The sequence below is a fragment of the Phoca vitulina genome, unplaced genomic scaffold (assembly GCF_004348235.1).
Source record: "Phoca vitulina isolate PV1807 unplaced genomic scaffold, GSC_HSeal_1.0 scaffold70, whole genome shotgun sequence".
NCBI classification, from domain to species: domain Eukaryota; kingdom Metazoa; phylum Chordata; class Mammalia; order Carnivora; family Phocidae; genus Phoca; species Phoca vitulina.
The window spans coordinates 2,700,890-2,719,290 of NW_022589773.1; the positions used below are offsets into that span (position 1 = coordinate 2,700,890).

Consider the following 18,401-nt stretch of genomic DNA (forward strand, 5'->3'; position numbering starts at 1 on the left):
AGTTCTTGCTTGCAAAGAAATGCCAGTTTTTCCTTTGGAATCTCTCCAGAATTCCCTTACGACAAGTTTGCAAGTAATAACAGCTAATATTATTGAGACTTCTAAGCATTTTAAATAGTTTAACTTGTATAAACTTAATAAACTATTATTACAAGTATTCCCATTTTATAGTCAAAAAAAGAGAACTGAGTCACAGAGCTGACATTCAAACCCACAGCCCCTGGCTGCAAAACCCAGAGCCTTAAGCACTGCACTGCTTCCTCTTGAAGCAGCCGGTTAAAAAGATCAGAAGGAAAGTAGCATGCTGTGGAATTTGGAGCCAGACTGTGTGGCTAAGTGCTGACTGTAACCCACACTTGGAGAGAATAAGCTGAGGAAAGGTGTAGAGGCTCCCTCATTAGAAGCCCATTGAACCTTCCTGCTCTCCCAGCCAGGGTGCTAATCGTGCTTTCCCCCTTTTAAGGCATGTTCTCCCGGAAGAGGTAAAAATATGTTTTTATTTCCAAGAGCTGCAAGGTAACCTGGAGAATGAAGCAGAGGGCTTTTGTGTTGACTTTATTTATACTCCTCTTGAGAACTTGTTTAGAAGACTTGCCTGCCCTCTTTTTACAGCAGGATTTTCTGCTCAAAGGCTTCTCCCATTAAAAGGAGTCTTGTTCCAATACTCAAAAGCAAGCAGAGGAGACAGCTGGTTTAAAATGTGGGAGCCTGCCCTAAACCACACATGGTAGCGGAGAGTGCAGAAGCACTGGAGGCCCACAGCCTTCTGGCGCCTTCACGCAGAGGTGGCCTGTGGCATTGGCCTCAAATGTCTCCTCTTCTCTGGAGTCTTTGCCATGGATAGATTCTTAGAAGGGTCTAGATTCCTGGGGCTGAAATAGGGTTCTGGCAAGTGAGCAACATATTTCACTTTTTGATTTGAATCTATGAAGATTACATCCTGGCCTAGATTCTCTGGATATTTCAGGATTTCTCCTAGTTTATGTGTTCCTCTAGGTCTCTCTGCTGGCTTGAAGTCACAGTAAGGGCTTTGTCTCCTGTGATAGGTGAAAACATTCCGCCTTTCCCCTGCCCCCTCAGTGCTGGGGAAACAACCTCAACCTTTGAGCAATCTTAAACTGGCTTTCCATGAAAGGCCACGAAGCTCCGCACAAGTACGGTATCAGTTACTACTCCCATCAATGAGCTTAGGAGGGTGCAATGAGTACCCTCACTTTACAGAGGTGAACCGTGCTAGGACCTTCTTGCGCAGAACCAGGAAGTTCCTCCCCTGGAATGGTTCAACCCAGATATTTAGAGATACAAGGGACCTACACGATCACCTAGCCTAATAGCCCTTTGTCTGTTTGACTGATGGGGAAATTACAGACTGGACAAGTTAAAAGTCTTCCCTAGATCCTGGTGGTGGAAAACTCCCCTCCTCCTCATCCAGTGCTTGTTCTCTGAGAATACAAGAATGAAGGATTTGGAAATCCAGCAAAAGGGGGAATCGCTGGGGGCTAGAGCCAGGAAGAAGGGGCATACACCTGCAGTGGGAGACAGTCCAACCAAGGTGGGGCTGGCTGGTGTGGGGAGAGACAGAAGGAGCAGGGTGTTCTGGGACAACTCCAACCCTTTCGTTTTTCAAATACTGGTACAGCTCCACAACCTGCAGGTGGGATCGTCCACTTTAAAATCCATTTAAAATCTTCCATATTGATTTTGAGTGCTTCCAGCTGTCCTGAAGGAAATCTTCTCCCTTATTGGCCTCTGGAAGGAAGCAGCACTTTGACCGCTCCACCGAAGCTTCTGGAAGAGAGGGACCCTTTACTCTTTGCCCTGCCGTGCCCCTCAGGCCATCAGGGGCCAGTGACACCAGTCTTGGCAGGATTCAAGAGCAGGGCCTGGTGGGGCTGAGGGCGCATCCTGAGACTGGGACGCTCCCCTCCTTGAAGCATGTGCCAGTGTTGAGGTGCCTTAAGTCATCACATGGCTGGGGAAAGGCCAAGTGCATAAGATAAAAGAAAAAGAAGATATAAAATACCATACTCCCCCCCCCCCCCCCCCCCGCCGTAATGTAAAGAATAAAACTTGGACCAGTAAAAGAATCAATGTATTGTGATTCCAGAACTCTCCATGTGGTGGCCAGGGCACAGGTGGGCAGGGGAGGGGTGGGCAAGAGATGGGATTTTTCACAGTGAATGAATGTCCAGGCTGAGGGTGCCCTGGGATTCTGCTCAGGTGGGTTTGAGGGAGACCAGGGCAGCTTGGAAACCCTGCCCCACTGCAAAACTCTGGCCCTGGTGGGGGCACGCTGGAGACATTGGCCTGGGTGGGGGGTGCTCCGGCTGCAGCTTGTAGCCGGGAAGGGAGGCCTGGGGCTCCCACTGGGGCATGATGACCCACCACTCCAAGAGAGCCAAACTCTCCCCCCGTGTTTTGGTTTTGGTTTATTTTTATTTTTGTTCATGTTTTTTGCACCACTGCTTCTCAGGGTCAGGGGCTCTGGCCAGTACCTGGCCCCAGGCTAGCTCTGGGGCCCCTAAAACACAGAGCTCTGTGTGTGTGTGTGTGTGTGTGTGTGTGTGTGTGTGCTGAGGAGGGTACCATGCAGGCCCACGTGGCCCTGAGAATTCTAGATTTCCTGGGAATTGAAGCTTTAGGGGTGCACCTGTGGGCGAAGCATCTCCTCCCACTCTTTAGCTAAGTCAGGCAGCCCTTGAGTCCCAGCTGCTGCTGGGAGACAGGGCCCTTGGAGGGAAGAGCTGGGGCTCCAGCAACACTTCCGTGTCCTCCACAGGGCCCATGGGCCTGACGCCGTGCTGATGGCCGAAGGCAATCCACCAACAGAGCTGACCCAGTCCCAGATGCTGCACATCGCCCAACAGATAGCCGCGGGCATGGTCTACCTGGCGTCCCAGCACTTCGTGCACCGAGATCTGGCCACCCGCAACTGCCTGGTTGGTGAGAACCTCCTGGTGAAAATCGGGGACTTTGGGATGTCCCGGGACGTGTACAGCACTGACTACTACAGGGTGAGTGGCTGCACCCATCAGGGGTCCCCAGGGCCCTCTTTCCCTGGGAGCCCCTTGTATTCATTTGCTGGGGCTGCCATAATGAAATACTGTAGACTAAGGGGCTTACCTAATAGACTTTTATTTTCTCTGAAGGCTAAAAGTCCAAGGTCAGGGTGATGGCAGGGTTGCTTTCTCCAAAGGCGTCTCTTCTTGGCTTGCAGACAATGCCTTTCTCTGTGTGCTCACATGGTCTTGTTGCTCACACAGTCTTGTTGCTGTGTGCGTATCCCTGGTGTCTCTCTCTCTCTGTGTCTAAATTTCCTTGTCTTGTAAAGACACCAGCTAGATTGGATGAAGGCCCACCACAGCCTTGTTTTCATTTAGTCACCTCTTTAAAGACCCTATCTCCAAATACAGCTATAGTCTGAGATACTGGGGGTTAAGGCTTCCATGCACAAATTTGGGGGGAACACAATGCACCCCATAAACCCATCCTGCTCTTTCCATGATTCTCCAGAGTGGTGTGTGATATCTCCAAGACAAAAGCCCTCAGTGTGATGGTTCAGCCAGGGGAGCCCAAGGGCTTGGGGGAATCCCTGGTTGGCACAAGGTTAAAGGGTTTTGAGGTTTATATTTGATTCTGTGAAATTATGCCTGGAGCCTTTATCTGAGGGTGTGGCTGAAGATGAACTTTTCACACAAATAATAACACCATAGACCTTAGAAGTTCCCACCCAGAGCCATCTTGGTTGAAAGTGGGTTGGCTGGTGGCCTTCTTTGTGAGATGTAAGAGGTTCTGTCCTGCCTCCTCCTGAATGGTCCCACCTCTGGCTGGCTAGGTTTCCACCACTAGAAACACTAAGGGCTAGAGTTACAGAAACAAATCAAATCCCCTGATTACCTGGAACTGGTCCCCTGGGCAAGGTGGATTTGTTAACTGAGATCTTGGAACTTGGGTAGGAGAGGAAAAGGACATTTCTGGAAATCTTGAAGTCACGATATTGAAAGTGAAGGTTTGAAGTGGTATTCTGCTACCTCAAACCCTCAATTTGGTTTTCCTGTGGTTTTGCTTGATTTTCAAGGGCAGAGGAAGAGAATAGGAAGGAAAAGGAATAAATGTGTTGCGTGTACGTAGCCTAAGAAGGTAAAACATATAACTTGACTAGATTTCGTAAGGTAGGACTGGCAGAGACAATGCCTCTCCTCACCTTTGGTCTTCCCTTTATGATTTTTTTTTTTTTTCTGAGGAACTTTGTTTCCAATGCCCCTCTCTGCAGCCTTACTCACTTCTCATGCCCCTGCATTTTAGTCAAACCAACATCACTACAAGTAGTCTAAGAAAATAAATCCAGTGCTTTGCTGCATATTCTTCTGTAGATTGTTTTGTGGGATTTCTTCCTTTGTCACCTTGAGAAGCATTGTTCACAGTCTGTGGGACAAAAAAAAGAGTGGAGACCAAATTGAAAAGGATTCCCTTGGGTGTGTCTGTAGAACACGTGAGTATGGTCTTAACGTCAAGTGTTCAAAATGGAGCTTTGAAGCACCTGTCCTGAGTCTAACGATGACTAGTCTATTCTGGATAGCTAAAATATGGTGGGAGCCTTTACCTACTGATGCAAGCATCTCCACTGTTAGCTCTGTTCCTTTGGTGGGAGGTGGGGGTGGGGACATTTCCCTGTCTCAAGAGATGAAGAACCACATGAGTCCTTCCCTAAAGAAGAGCTTTGCTGATCTTGATGAGCACCAAAGGGAGAAACATGTGGCCCTAGCAAGAGCTTCGTCTTTAGCAGTAAGTTAATAAAGGTCCTAGAATGCTTGGCACAAAATAGGTATTCAACAAATGTTTTCAACTTTATCATGATCCAAATGGATAAAATCATTCTTCATTCCCAAAGCCACAACTGAGCCAGGTGGAGTCCAGTGTCATTTCTTATAATCTCTAGAAAAAATAAATCAGGGAAACAAGATAGAAATGCTCAACAGTAAGAAGATAAACAACCTGATTAAAAAATAGGCAAAATTTTTAAGTAGAGGTGTCTCCAAAGGGGATATACAAATGTTCACATGAAAAGATGCTCAACATCATTAGTCATTGGGGAAATGTAAATCACAGCCCCATTGAGATAGCACTTCACACTCACTAGGATGCTGTAATAAAGATGGACAATAGCAAGTGTTAATGGGAATGTGGAGAAATCAGAGCCCTCGTACACTGCAGGTAGGGATGCAAAATGGTGCAGCTGCTTTGGCAAATGGTTTGGCAGTTTCTCCAAATGTGCAACACAGACTCATCATATAACTCAGCGATTCCACTCCTAGGTATATTACCTAAAAGAACTGAAATCATACTTTCACACAAAAATGTGTACACGAATGTTCATAGCAGCATCATTCATAATAACTAAAAAGTGGGAACAACTTAAGTGTCCAACAACTGGTGAATGAATAAATGAGATGTGGTGATCATACAATGGACTATTATTCACCAGTAAGAAGGAATGAAGTACTGACTCATGCTACAACACAGATGAGCCCTAATGCAACCATTATGGTAAATGAAGGAAGCCAGACTCAAAAAATCACATATGGGATTCCATTTATATGAAATGTCCAGAATAGGCAAATCCATGGAGACAGAAAGTAGATTAGTGGTTGCCAATGGCTGGGAGAATGGAGAATGAGGAGTGACTGCTGCTGGATATGGAGTTTCTTTTTAGGGTGATGAGAATGTTCTAGAAGTGTACAGTGGTGGTGGTTATTTAGTATATTGATAAATGTGCTAAATACCACTGAAAGGTAAATATTATGGTATATAAATTGTATCTCATGTCTTTAAAAAAAGTCTAAAAAGTCTACAAGTCTATGGTATATGAATTATATCTCATGTCTAAAAAAAAGTCTAAAAAGGAAAATACTAGCTAAATAGTGACCATTATTATGAACATAAGAAGTTAGTCTGGATTATTTAGACATTATAAAAGTACTGTCATTTGTTATCTACTTTATTTTGTTATCATTTATTAAAAAGGAAATTCACCACTTAGGTGACGTTTTCCCGAAGTTCTTTTTTCTGAATTGATTGGAGGAAATAATGTTTCCCAGTTTCTTTGTTAAATGTTCTTGGAACTATCCTCGTCATTAGCAAATGTACTTCAGATGCCACATTTATGCAACCCCATCCCCCACCCCTCTCCCACCATGATCACTACTCAGTGGCAGCTGGGAGATCTGTATGTTCACTTGGCTATTTGTTGTTCCCACCAAGGATGAGGAAGAAGAACCAGCCTTACACTGGCCTCTGTTATAGGTGGGGATGGGCAGGAGGGGGTAGGAAAGTGGATGATGGATATTAAGACCAGACAATTTGATAGTAGCCTAGGAAAACAAACGATGGTTCACCTTTTGGTTCCATGAAATTATTTATTATCCTAGAAGTCATTTGTAGTATATTTTTGCTTATTAAAAATATCCATAGCAAATCAGTGGGCTCCATTCTGTTGGTTTTGTCCAATGGACAAGCAGAAGCTGTTGCCGATTCTGCACGTGAACTACAGCACCATCTTGCAGTGGCTGTTTCCCAGACCATTCTTGCTTTCCCATTAGTTATTGACCTGTTGGATCATCTCTAAGCTCTGCATTAGTCCCCTTCCCATCATGGTGTCTTTTCATCCTGTCTGTCACTGGAGCTGGGGAATGTGCGTACTTCAGAGCTTTGGTTTCTCATGTGCCAGCACCTTAAGTATGTTTTTCTTCATTATTCTCCTCCTATCCTCTCCAAAAGCCTGCGTCAAACCCCAGGCTGAGGAGCTGCTTGCTCTAGCTGGTGTGTGCTGTCATCACCAATGTTAAAAATCTCTTCCGCCACAGCAATGGGGGAGGATTTTTGTGTCAGCCAAGGCTCTCGAATCTGAAAGGATGGTGCTTGGTCCCGGAGTCAACTAGGTTGAGGAGTAACATGTCCCTTATCTTTAAGCAAGAGCAGGTCCCACTGGTAACCTGTGCCTTCTGCCCATGATGCTTTAGGAACAGCCCTGTGGGGTGGCCACAGCTCGGGGCAGTCCGTGGCGGGAGGGGCATGTAGCAGCTGTTCCTCCATCATGGGAGAGCAGGCAGCACCAGAAAATGGCTGCCTTACGGCTTCCACCCTGTTGCAGCTGAACTAATTATATCCTCCCAATGAAGGGAGAAATCGGAACAGTACATTTGCATTGAAACTAGGCTGATATGGTGGGTTCAAAATTACTCTAGCATTTATGTCCTCTGAATTGTTTTAATTAGCAGCTCTGCAGTACCAGCCTTTTATTTAGTTTTTATTGCTTCCCTCCACTGGCAAAACCTAGCATTTCAGAAACATCTGAACCAGATTTCTGTCACATTCTGCCTGTCGGAGACCTAGGATCTCACTCTCCTTGGTCATTACGGGGCCACAGTGGATCCACTGAAACTTTTTCTCATGTGCACTTTGGTAGTTTTCCCTGTTTGGGTCCAACACATGCTTAAAATGAATGTGATCTGTTGGTGAGGAGAGATCCCTAAAGATCTGAAATCCTAGCTTTTAAATCTTGTTCTCCTTTGGGCTTTAGTTTTATATTGAGGTGGTAAGAAACCCTGTCCTTTAATTCATCTTCCACTTAAGGAGAAAAAAGAAGGAAGCACAATAGGCAAATTGATTTATGGTGGACATTTACAAAAGCAAATGAGTATACATTGGCTAAGCAAGGTTATGGTCAGAATCCTGAAGTATTAAAGTGATACCAGCTACAGTGTCTAAGAACTCTTCAGTTGTTCAGTACCAGTTTATTAGCTGCAGAGAGAAAAGAAAATGGATGGTATTGATATCAGCTGATGTAACAAGTAGCAAGAAGAACTGATTTAAACTTTAGTACCAGGGGCACCTGGGTGGCTCAGATGGTTAAGCATCTGCCTTCGGCTCAGGTCATGATCCCAGGGTCCTGGGATCGAGCCCCACATCGGGCTCCTGGCTCAGCGGGGAGCCTGCTTCTCCTCCTCCCTCTGCCTCTCTCCCTGCTCATGCTCTCTCTCTCCCTCTCTGTATCTGTGTCTCAAGTGAATAAATAAAAAAAAAATCTTAAAAAAAAAAAAATAAACTTTAGTACCAGCTGGAAAATAAAGTCCTCAACCACAGAGACGAGAGGAAGACTTATGTAACTTAAGAACAAGACAAACACATGAGAAATAATCAAGACTTAACTTTTCATACCTTGGGTATTGAAAATAATGTTTATTTTTTATGGAATATTTTTATGTAATATGAGCATTTCTAGATAGATCAATTGATAAATAGACTGATTGATTGATAGATCAATCATGAGTCATTTCACAAAATGTTTTTAGTGAGTTGTCGTGTAAAATACCAATGTCATTCCCTCTATGAAGAACAGCACTGAATCTCCCTGGTGAATGCCTGCTAATTCTTCAAAGGCAATTCTTGTTTCACCCCTCCCTGACTTCCTTCAAGCACAGTAATTGCTCAAAACCCATGATGCCTCTACGCTTCATATAAATAAGCAGTACAACATAGTGATTTGACAAGTTTATGTACTACGCTATGCTGTACACCTGAAACATTGTGTATCAACTCTAATCAATTTTTTTTAAAAAATGCATCTCACTAGGGACATCTGGGTGGCTCAGTCGGTTAAGCGTCTGCCCTCAGCTCAGTTCTTGATCCCAGGGTCCTGGGATCTAGTCCCTCATCTGGCTCCTTGCTCAGTGGGGAGCCTGCTTCTCCCTCTGCCTGCAGCTCCCCCTGCTTGTGCTCTCTCTCTCTCTCTCTCTGACAAATAAATAAATAAAATCTTTAAAAAAATGCGTCTCAGGGTACCTGGGTGGCTCAGTCGTTAAGCGTCTGCCTTCGGCTCAGGTCATGATCCCAAGGTCCTGGGATCGAGTCCCACATCGGTTTCCCTGCTCAGCGGGAAGCCTGCTTCTCCCTCTCCCACTCCCCCTGCTGTGTTCCCTCTCTCGCTGTGTCTCTCTCTGTCGAATAAATAAATAAAATCTTTTTAAAAAAAAGCGTCTCACTAATAAATGCATTCTCACAAATAAATACATAAATACATAAATAAATAAATAAATAAATAAGCATTACAGCATAGAGCACATTGCATCATGGAAATTTGTTCATATATGTGTCTTCTCACTAATACGGGAGCAAGGAGAGGACAAGTCTTACATGTCTTTGTATCTGAGACTGCCCCTGGGCATGGCACATACTGAGTGGTCCACACGTGATTGATGAACAGGACACGTATCAGGAAAAACCTTTTTGAGTATGACGTTTTCGCCCTGTAGAAGAATGAAAAAGATACTCAGATTTTGGTAGGTGGGCCTGGCCCTGAGGCTAGGAGCACTGGTTTCAGGAAGCAAAGGTAGGGATATAGAGATGTCCTTATCTCCGACCATTTTTTTTTCAGTAGAGATCCCGGAGCTAAAACTTATTTGCACTTATACTATAGTAAAAAACAAACAAAAAAAACAAAAAACTTCCTCTGACATAGTCTGCCTAGAACCTTTGAAACCAGGCACATTGTTCATTTTAAGAGGCAGCGAAGTCCCTTCCTGAAAGAGGAATGTCCTCTGTCATTAACTCTTCTTTGCATACATTTCCTTCATTTCCCCCTTCATATATAATACACAATTACTCAACATCCACATGAACAGTTATAGACCTTTCTATTTGACTTCTTTTGATTAAAGTGGCCCCAGAAACTTAAGAGCTTATTTATTTCATGAAATCATCTTCAATTTACGCTTCATACCACACTCAGAGAGAGCACAGTTCAGAGGAACCTGTCTGCTGGGGAGAAATCAGAACATTGAGTTCAGACGAATTCTATATTAAACTAGATTTGCATAAATTATTTCAAGATTCTAAATTGGCTTAATTTGTATTCAAGCCTTCCTAAGAACCTTTTACATATGCTTTGGTGTCGCAAAAGGGTGGGTGAGTGTCCTTGCATGCATTCATTCATTTTTTGGACACACATGTATGAAGCAGCTACTATGTGCTAGATGCTTTACTAGATACTAAAGGCATCCAGATAAAAAAGACACGTGGGCTGGGACTCCGAGGAGTTCTTGCACATGTGATAATGTGATAATGTTGTAATAGAGACATGTACCCTAAAGAGGAAGCCACCAGCCTACTTTGGGAAATCAGAGTAGGGTTTGCAGAGATGTGACATTTGAGCTGGAATATGAGATATGAGCCCCAAATTGTTCTATTGGCAAGAGGGCCCCGGCCAGGCGGGGAGGGAGACATTATTGGCATAGGAGGGAGCTATGAAAAGAGATGGCAGTGTAAACATCATGGTGTGTGGCCAGGGAATGGGGGCCCCTCTGCCTGCAACCTTTGCATGCAGGCTAACAAAGTAGGCTGTTGACGCTATTATCAGATTTCACAGGGACCTGTTTGCCATCCAGAGCCTTTGGACTTGGTCCTTTTGGCAGCAGGGAGCCACTGAGAGATTTTATGCCAGAAAGAAACATGTCAGATTGCATTCTGTCAGCTTATGAAAATAGATCTGCCCAACAGATCCCCAAATCCCCACTCCTGTATAGTAGAACAGTGTCTCTCAAACCAGGTCCCTGAGCTGTCAGTGGGTGTTTGCCGGTGAAAGAGATCCATGATCACCAGGCTAAGCAATCATTTTCCTTGCTGCAGAACTCCTCAGAGCCTTTAGTCTGTCACCGTGCCATGGGACCTTGGGATGGAGGTATGGAAGAGGTATGGAAGGTGCCTGAAGTCAGCATGGAGGGGCTGGCCTGCAAATTCTTCGTCCAGGACCCTGGGCCTATTCATTTCCTGGTGAAGACTAGTGAAGACGGCTAGCAGGACATGGAATAAATCTCTCTTGCATTTTCAGTCTCCTAGTCCTTTATTCCTGAGATCACTAGCCTATCTACTTTGTGCGTAGAAGAGCTACCTGCAGAAATTAAGTAAGCAATTAGGTGCTCTGGGAATGAAGATAGGCCATAGCTCATTGGCGCGGATGGGCCAGCAGGACTTGGATTCCTCAAGGTGCTGAGAGGTGAGCAGGTACTTCCTCCCCCTTCTGCCCTGTTTTTGAAACAGTCTGGCTTTAGCTTTCTCACACTCATGATATTCCATGTTTTTCTCATCACTCAGACCAGAGCCCCTTAAAATGGAAGCTGGCAACAAAAAGTTAGCTGGGTTAAAGAAGAAAATGTCTCAGACTGAGATCCTAAAGGCAAAGGTTCAAATCTACTTTCTCTTTTCTAATCTTATGCTTCTATCAATGAAGAATGAATTTAACCGAGGCTAGCAATATGCTACTAGCAATGGCTGAAGCAGGTAGAGAGTCATTTTTGCTTACATGACAAGGAGTTCACAGGTGGGCAGCTTCTGGTTGGCTCCCAGGCTGCCTGATGTCAGAGCTGTGGACTGGCACTTGATATATCCTTGGTCTTTTCCTCCTGGCTGCAAGATGGCTGCAGCAACTCCAAACACATCCAAACTTCACTTAGAGGAGAAAGGCAGAGCAGCTTCAGGGAGCAGGTAGTTTCTCCTTGCATACTTTCTTCTCATCAGAAAATAAATCTTTCCCAGAACATCCCCTCTGCAGACTCCTCCTTTCACCTCCCTGGTCACAGGTGGGTCAAGACTAAGGGCTAAACAAACTTGTAGAGATCAATGGCTTGTTACTGAACATCTAGACAAAACTGGGATTCTACTACAATGACAAAGGAACGAAAAGATTTGTGACCTTTCAATAAAAGACTTAAACAAAACTGTGATTCTACTGCAGAAAAAAAGGGAGCAAAAGTGAATGGCTTTGGAGAGAGTAAAGAAAATTATGCTATACTCACCTTATGTACCCTTATAGCCTCTGTTTCTTTATTTGAAGTGAGTCCCTGCCTCTAAAGTTTGTTGAGAAAACTGAATTGAAGTGGTGTATAATCAATGCCAAAAAATAAACTACTGGAATTTCTCAATGGGAGATCTTTGTTCCTCTGGATGCAATGCTTCTTCTTCTTCTTTTTTTTTTTTTCCTGGTTGCTTTTTTTTTTTACGATTTATTTACTTGACACAGAGAGAGCACAAGCAGGGGGAGCGGCAGGCAGAGGGAGAGGGAGAAGCAGCCTCCCCACTAAACAGGGAGCCCGATGCAGGGCTCGATCCCAGGACCCTGGGATCATGACCTGAGCTAAAGGCAGTTGCTTAACCAACTGAGCCATCTAGGCACCCCATCTGGTTGCCTTTAAAATAATGTCTTTATTGCTGGTCTTGAGAAATCTGATTACAATGTGCTTTGGTATAGTTTTATTCATATTTCTTGTGCTTGGATGCAATAGTTAACTTGGACTTTTGGGCTTACAGTTTCCATCAATTTGGAAATTTTTTGACCAATTCTTGTTCAGATATTTCTTCTCTTTCCCCTACTTACCACCAAGGGACTCCAGTTTCACTTATATTAAGCCATTTAAAACTGTCTCATGGCTCACTGAAATCTTTCATTTTTTGGATTCTCTTTTCTTTGTGTGTTTTATTTTGGATATTTTCTATTACCATATCTTCAAGTTCCATAATCTTTTCTTTGTCAATGTTTATTTTTCCATTATTCCCAACCAGTGTATATTTTCATCTTACACATTACAGTTTTCATTTCTAGAAGTTCATTATGGCTTTTTTTTATATCTTCCATGCCTCCAGATAACATCTTAAACATACAGAATACATTTATAATAATGTTTCAATATATTTCTTTGTGGTGCTAACATGTGCCAGTCCTGGATCAATTTCCTTTGGTTGATTTCTCTCCTAATTATGAGTCATATTGTTCTGCTCCTCTGTATGCCTGGTAATTTTAGATTGGATGCCAGACATTGTGAATTTTGTCTTGTTTGGTGCTGGTATTTTTGCATTCCTTTAACATTTTTGAGCTTTGTTCTGGAATGTGTTTATATTGCCTTGAAACAGCTTGATCCCTTTGTGTATTGCTATTAAGATTAGGCAGGACTAGACCAGTGTTACTTTAGAGCTAATAATTCCTTACTACTGAGGCAAGATCTACTGAGTAGTCTACCCGAGTCCCCACTTGGGTAGAAAATCATGAGGCACCCTGCTTCATGGGAACCAACACTATTTCTGATCCTGTGTGAGCACTGGGCACTCTTTCCACTGATCCTCTGGGGTAGTTCTTTCCCAGACCTTGGTAGTGTCTGCACATGCGTGCACTCATCAGCACTCAGCTGAATACTCGAGGGGCACCCTCTCCAGATCTTCAGAATTCCCTCTGTGTGCAGCTCTTCCATTTCTGGAATTCTGTCTTTTCCACTCTAGCTGCCTGATCTCCCGAGACTCCCAGCTCCCAACTCCTCAACTTAGGGAATTTGCTGGGCTTCCCCACCTCTGTCTCTTGCAATGAGAGCTTAACAATCAATCACAGGACTCATTACATTTATTTCTCATCTCTCAGGGATCATTGTCCTTCACTGTTATCTAGTGTCTTGAAAATAATTGTTTCATATGAATTTAAGCCATTTTTTATTTGTTTCACATGAGAAGGTAAATCTCTTCTCTGTTACTCCACCTTGAATAGGAGTAGAAGACAGCTGCCATCTCTCTTGATGATGAATATGTCATTCCAAAAATCTATTAGAGAACCACTTATAAGCTGCAGTAAAGAAAACAAGTTCTCCCACCTCTTTAGAACAGCTACTTCCTGTAAAGTTTTTTTGTTTTCCTTTTTAATTAAATAACTTACATTTACCTAATACTTCTTCTACAATTAAAGTTTTCCTGCCTGCACAAGATTGTTACTTAAGTAGGAGAGGAGATTTTTCTCCATATCCAGTGAGTATTGAGCAAGAGGAAATTATCTTAGCTTCCCTGTTACCTCTGAGAGATTCTCCAGGCTCAAATTGTGAATTGGTTCAAGAAGATTTGGGGAAAAAATATGTGGGCTGAATATTAATATTGCTCCACACATTTTACATTTTCCCACAGTCTTTGTCCTATGCTCAGGGACAGAACACCTTGGATGGATAAATAACTAAATTAGTCCAAGATGGCAGTGCATGTATTGTTCTTAGCCATGCCTCTTCAATTTGTAGATACTGAGTGAGACATCTTCTGTTCCCTAAAGAAGATCACAAGTCTCCTGGGGAGAAAACACATAAATAAATCACTCTGATACCACGCAGTGTGCTACATGTTATGAGTAGAGATAAATTGATTTTTGTTGGGATGTGGGATGGAATCTGGAAAGTTCTCTGGGGGAGACACAATTTGACCTGGATCTTAAAGAAAGAATAACGGGTGGGGGTGTTGTTGGAACTTAAAGACTATTGCATGTGACTGAAGTTATAACTGACTCAGTGACCTGATTACACGTGATTCTTGGGCAGAATGTGTATCTTCTAAATTTGACCTCCACATCATCTCACACAGTACGAGGCACTTACTAGGTTCTTACTGATTATAACTGCCTAAAAGGACTTTCTGAGAAAGATGGTGTGATATTCTTCTTGGGAATGTTTGAAAGTAAAGATGCTATCCACTGTGGTGAGTCTTTGGGATGGAAATAGTTCCTAATCAAGTATGACTTGACTTCTTTTCTCAACTCTCCATAAAACTTAGAATTCTACCTTCCAGTAGTTATTTCCTGTTTCTGCTTGGTCTATTTGTCCAGATATGAAAAACCATAAAACGCTCAGAGATTGTTACAACCACCTAACCTAATATTGGATACATATGAAGTCATTAAAAACAACAGGATTGATCCCTCTGCAGAGTTGTGGCAGCTTCTCATTGCTGATTATTTTATTGGTCATAAGAACTTAGTACAGGCATATAAATTGAGAAATTCTACTTACCAGATCAAAACACATCCTTATTTGGGCTCCACTAAGAGAATTTTTAAACACAAATTACTTGTAATGTCTGACTGTATAACAAATTCTTTCCATGCTAATGGAGGCATAGCAGTGTTATCTTACCTGGTACTAAAGAGCTCCCCACTACATAGGCTCCTGAGCTTGACTGCACATCTCAGTAGTTCAGAGTGATTTTGTCGAAATCTTGATTACTGAACCTCACCCGAGACATGCTAATTCAGCATCTGGGAGTAGGGGGATGAGAATTTGGGAATTTATATTTTTAACAAGCTTCTTAGGTAAGTCTGATGTGTAGCCAAGTCTAAGAATTGCATTGGTCCTAATCAGCAGCATTTACAGAAAGTAGCCAAGGACAAAACATGGTCTCATTTATGCTAAGATTCAAGTGGTAACATTATAACAGATCTTAATTATCCAGCTTCAAAAATAGGATAGGTGCTATTAAAAATTTTCTCAAACTTGACCCATTGTTTTCCTGATGGAGATGGTATTATAGTAATTAATGGATTTTTAGGACTTCCAATGGGAAAGACTCTAAATTGTAATCACTATCATGCTATCATACCCTGCTCTCCTTATCCTCAGAGTCTAAATTTTTTGAACCATGGCATCTCTGAATTGGTAAATTAAATATCCATTGAGGATGCCCCCTCTCATCCCAGGAGGGTGAGCAAGGCTCATCCTCTAGGTAAGTTTTGCCAAAGACAACATAAGGAAAGAAAGAGAGACAGAATAAGCAGGAAGTTCAAAGCAAGGCAATATGCTCCTGGACAAGCCAACATCAGAGCAGCAATGCCTTCCTCCTGCAAGGAGCTAGGTCGCCCGGGCTGGCCCGCAGTCTAGGCAGACCCCTGCTGGCCTTCTCTGTCACTGCATGGTTGTATATCTGTGTGGGTGACTGGTGGGGGCCCTGAAGCAAGAAAAGGCTTGTAAGGAGTCAAACAGCTTGTTAAGGTATCCTTGTGGGTGTCTGTATTGAAGTGTCACAGTATGAAGGCTTTTTATTAGCAGCTATTTTAGAATCCTAACACTGAAATGGAACAGTTTCTTCCCTACATGGCATTTCCAGGCCGGCTTCCTCCCTCACAGCCCTACGACAGCATCAACCACCTCCTAAGGGGGTGGAGAACATGACGCTGGGCTCCTTTGACGGCGGAGCCAGGCTCTGTGGCCCACGCCCTCAGCTCTGGAGATAATTTGGTTCATTCACATGTTGCTGATGACGGGGAAGCGGCAGCGGAGGCTGAGGAGGACTTGCGGCTCATGCCTTGCCTGTGCATATGGCACAGAAAACTTCCTGGGTTTTGCAAGGATGTACAGGGATTGTTGCACAATTTTAAGGGCATAGAGGGAACATGTGCCCCACAGTGAAACTGCGGAGTGAGTTAAGTCCAGTATTAGTATGTTTTCTTTTGGCTACTACAGATACTTGAATTCTTCCCAGGTCTTTAAGGGCAGAGGTGAATTTCTTCAGGAAAACTCTTTAAGTTTCATTGTAGGAAGGATTGCAACCTTATAAGACTCTCCTTAATGTCTTAGAGGGTTGATGTTTGGTCTTGTAAAGAAGACTAACACTTATTGGCCTCCTGTTATATTTCAGCCTGACATGTAGACTTCCCACCCATCTTTAACAATATAGACAAGGAGAGTAATATTCAGAGAGGTAAAGTCACATTCCTGAGATGCCACAACTTATCCAGGTGGCAGAGCTGGCATCTGAACTCCTGTTTTCGAAGGAAAAATACAAACTCTTCTCACTTTGAACCTCCCTGATGCCCTCAGGCTCGTCTATCTTCTCTCTGCAATTGGAACATTATCACCTGGTAGATCCACAGAGCTCTGCCCATAGTGGTCATCACAGGTTCATCTAGGATAGTGGCTCACTATGTAGGACAAAGTCCTAAAGCTTTATTGGCTGGAGGAGGAAAAGGGATACTTTAAATTTCTGAACCATAACATTTTAGATCAGGAAGGGGCCTCAGAAAAGCCAATCTGACCTTCTTAAGGAGGGATTCTGGAATCTTTCCAGATTCTAAATCTGGCTAATATGCCAGGGAACATGGAACCAACAGACAGCAGACCTGGATCTATTCTCATTTGCAATATGTTTGCAGTGTGTGACTTCGAACAACTCTTACTTTTCTGAACCTGACTTCCCGTCTTAGTTAAATGGTAAAGAAGTCTGCCTGCTACCTGGTGCTGTCATGAAGCCACAATGGAAAGTGTAAAGTATATAAAGCCAAATCCTGTGGCATATGCTGGGCTCTACCTTCCACGTGTGGAGGAATGCTATCTTAGATAAACATCCTTGGATCTAGGATGAGTTCCTAGAAATGTGAGTGCTGTCCCAGATCTTTATGGAATAGTCCCAGGATGTTGTCTTTGGGGCACATGCATTGACCATTACCCTTTCCATCCCTTCATGTCTCCTGAATTCATGCCCTACCTCCCATGAGTATCTTACAGTCACTTTTCATACACTGTTGGTCTAGCCGTGAGGGTTATGAGGTCTTTGAGAATGTCAAAGGACTTCCCTCGATCCCTCCTGCCTGCTGATCTGAACTCTGTGTTCCTACTACTATGCCCTTAAAGGCAACGTTAGCTGCTACCAGAGAAGCACATTTTCATTTCTATGTGATAGGCTTCCTTTGTCTCTTTGGGGTTGGCCCAGGACTATCCCTCACTTACCTCTTGTCAGTTATGAGTCATAACTATCTGCCTGGGCACGAAACACATTCATAAAGGGAAACCATGGTAGCATAAACCACACACACTGCAGCCTGAGTTGACTTGGACAGCACAGGACTAGCCTCTGCCCTTCAGCAGTCTGATGAAGCCTCCTTCAAATAAGACTTTAAGTGCATAACATAAAGCACAAAGAGTTACAGAGGAACACAATCACACTGCAGTACACTTATAATATGTCAATGATGTGATATTATAATGCATGTGTTTTTGTTAAACCATTAAATAATGAGATCTGGTAGCGGGTCTAATAACCCTATAATTTCAGAGTGATGAACACAAATGATGTTTTGAGATATCTGTGACAACAATAATGTGATATGAAAGTATCTAATTCCTATAGGTGACAACTTCACATACGTTGCTGATACTACTGTGGTTTGTTGTCCGTGTTCATAACTGAAGGAAATACTAGCTTTTTGGAGAGATTAGTGAATATTAGAAGCAATCCAAGTTTATAGAACCCTGTGAATTCTATCCATGAATCCCTGAAGGGTGAATGCATTATAGGTAAAGTTCTACCTTAGAGCACTGTAGAACAGAATGCAGAAATGCTCATTCATCAAGCACAATAAAGTCCTGCTGGCTGAGAACATTCTAGAGCACCTGAAGCATGGAGGTAAGGGGTGGAGGATAGTGTAAAGAATATAGATCTAGAGCCAAATTCTAGTTCCACCTCTTACTGTGTGACCTTGCACAAGTCACTTAAGGTCACAACATTCAATTTCTTCTACTGTTAAATGGCAATCATCCTAATGCCTTCTCAAATTGTGTAAA

At 43.3% G+C, this 18,401-nt stretch overlaps 1 protein-coding gene across 2 annotated transcripts in view; it reads left to right on the forward strand.

Moving 5' to 3' along the window:
* Positions 1-18,401, forward strand: part of NTRK2 (neurotrophic receptor tyrosine kinase 2) — a 321,711-nt gene that overhangs the window by 253,652 nt on the left and 49,658 nt on the right. For both annotated transcript variants that reach the window (XM_032392948.1, XM_032392947.1), the window contains one exon: positions 2,780-3,014. In XM_032392948.1, coding sequence (XP_032248839.1) covers positions 2,780-3,014 — 235 coding nt within the window. The remainder of the gene's footprint in view (positions 1-2,779; positions 3,015-18,401) is intronic.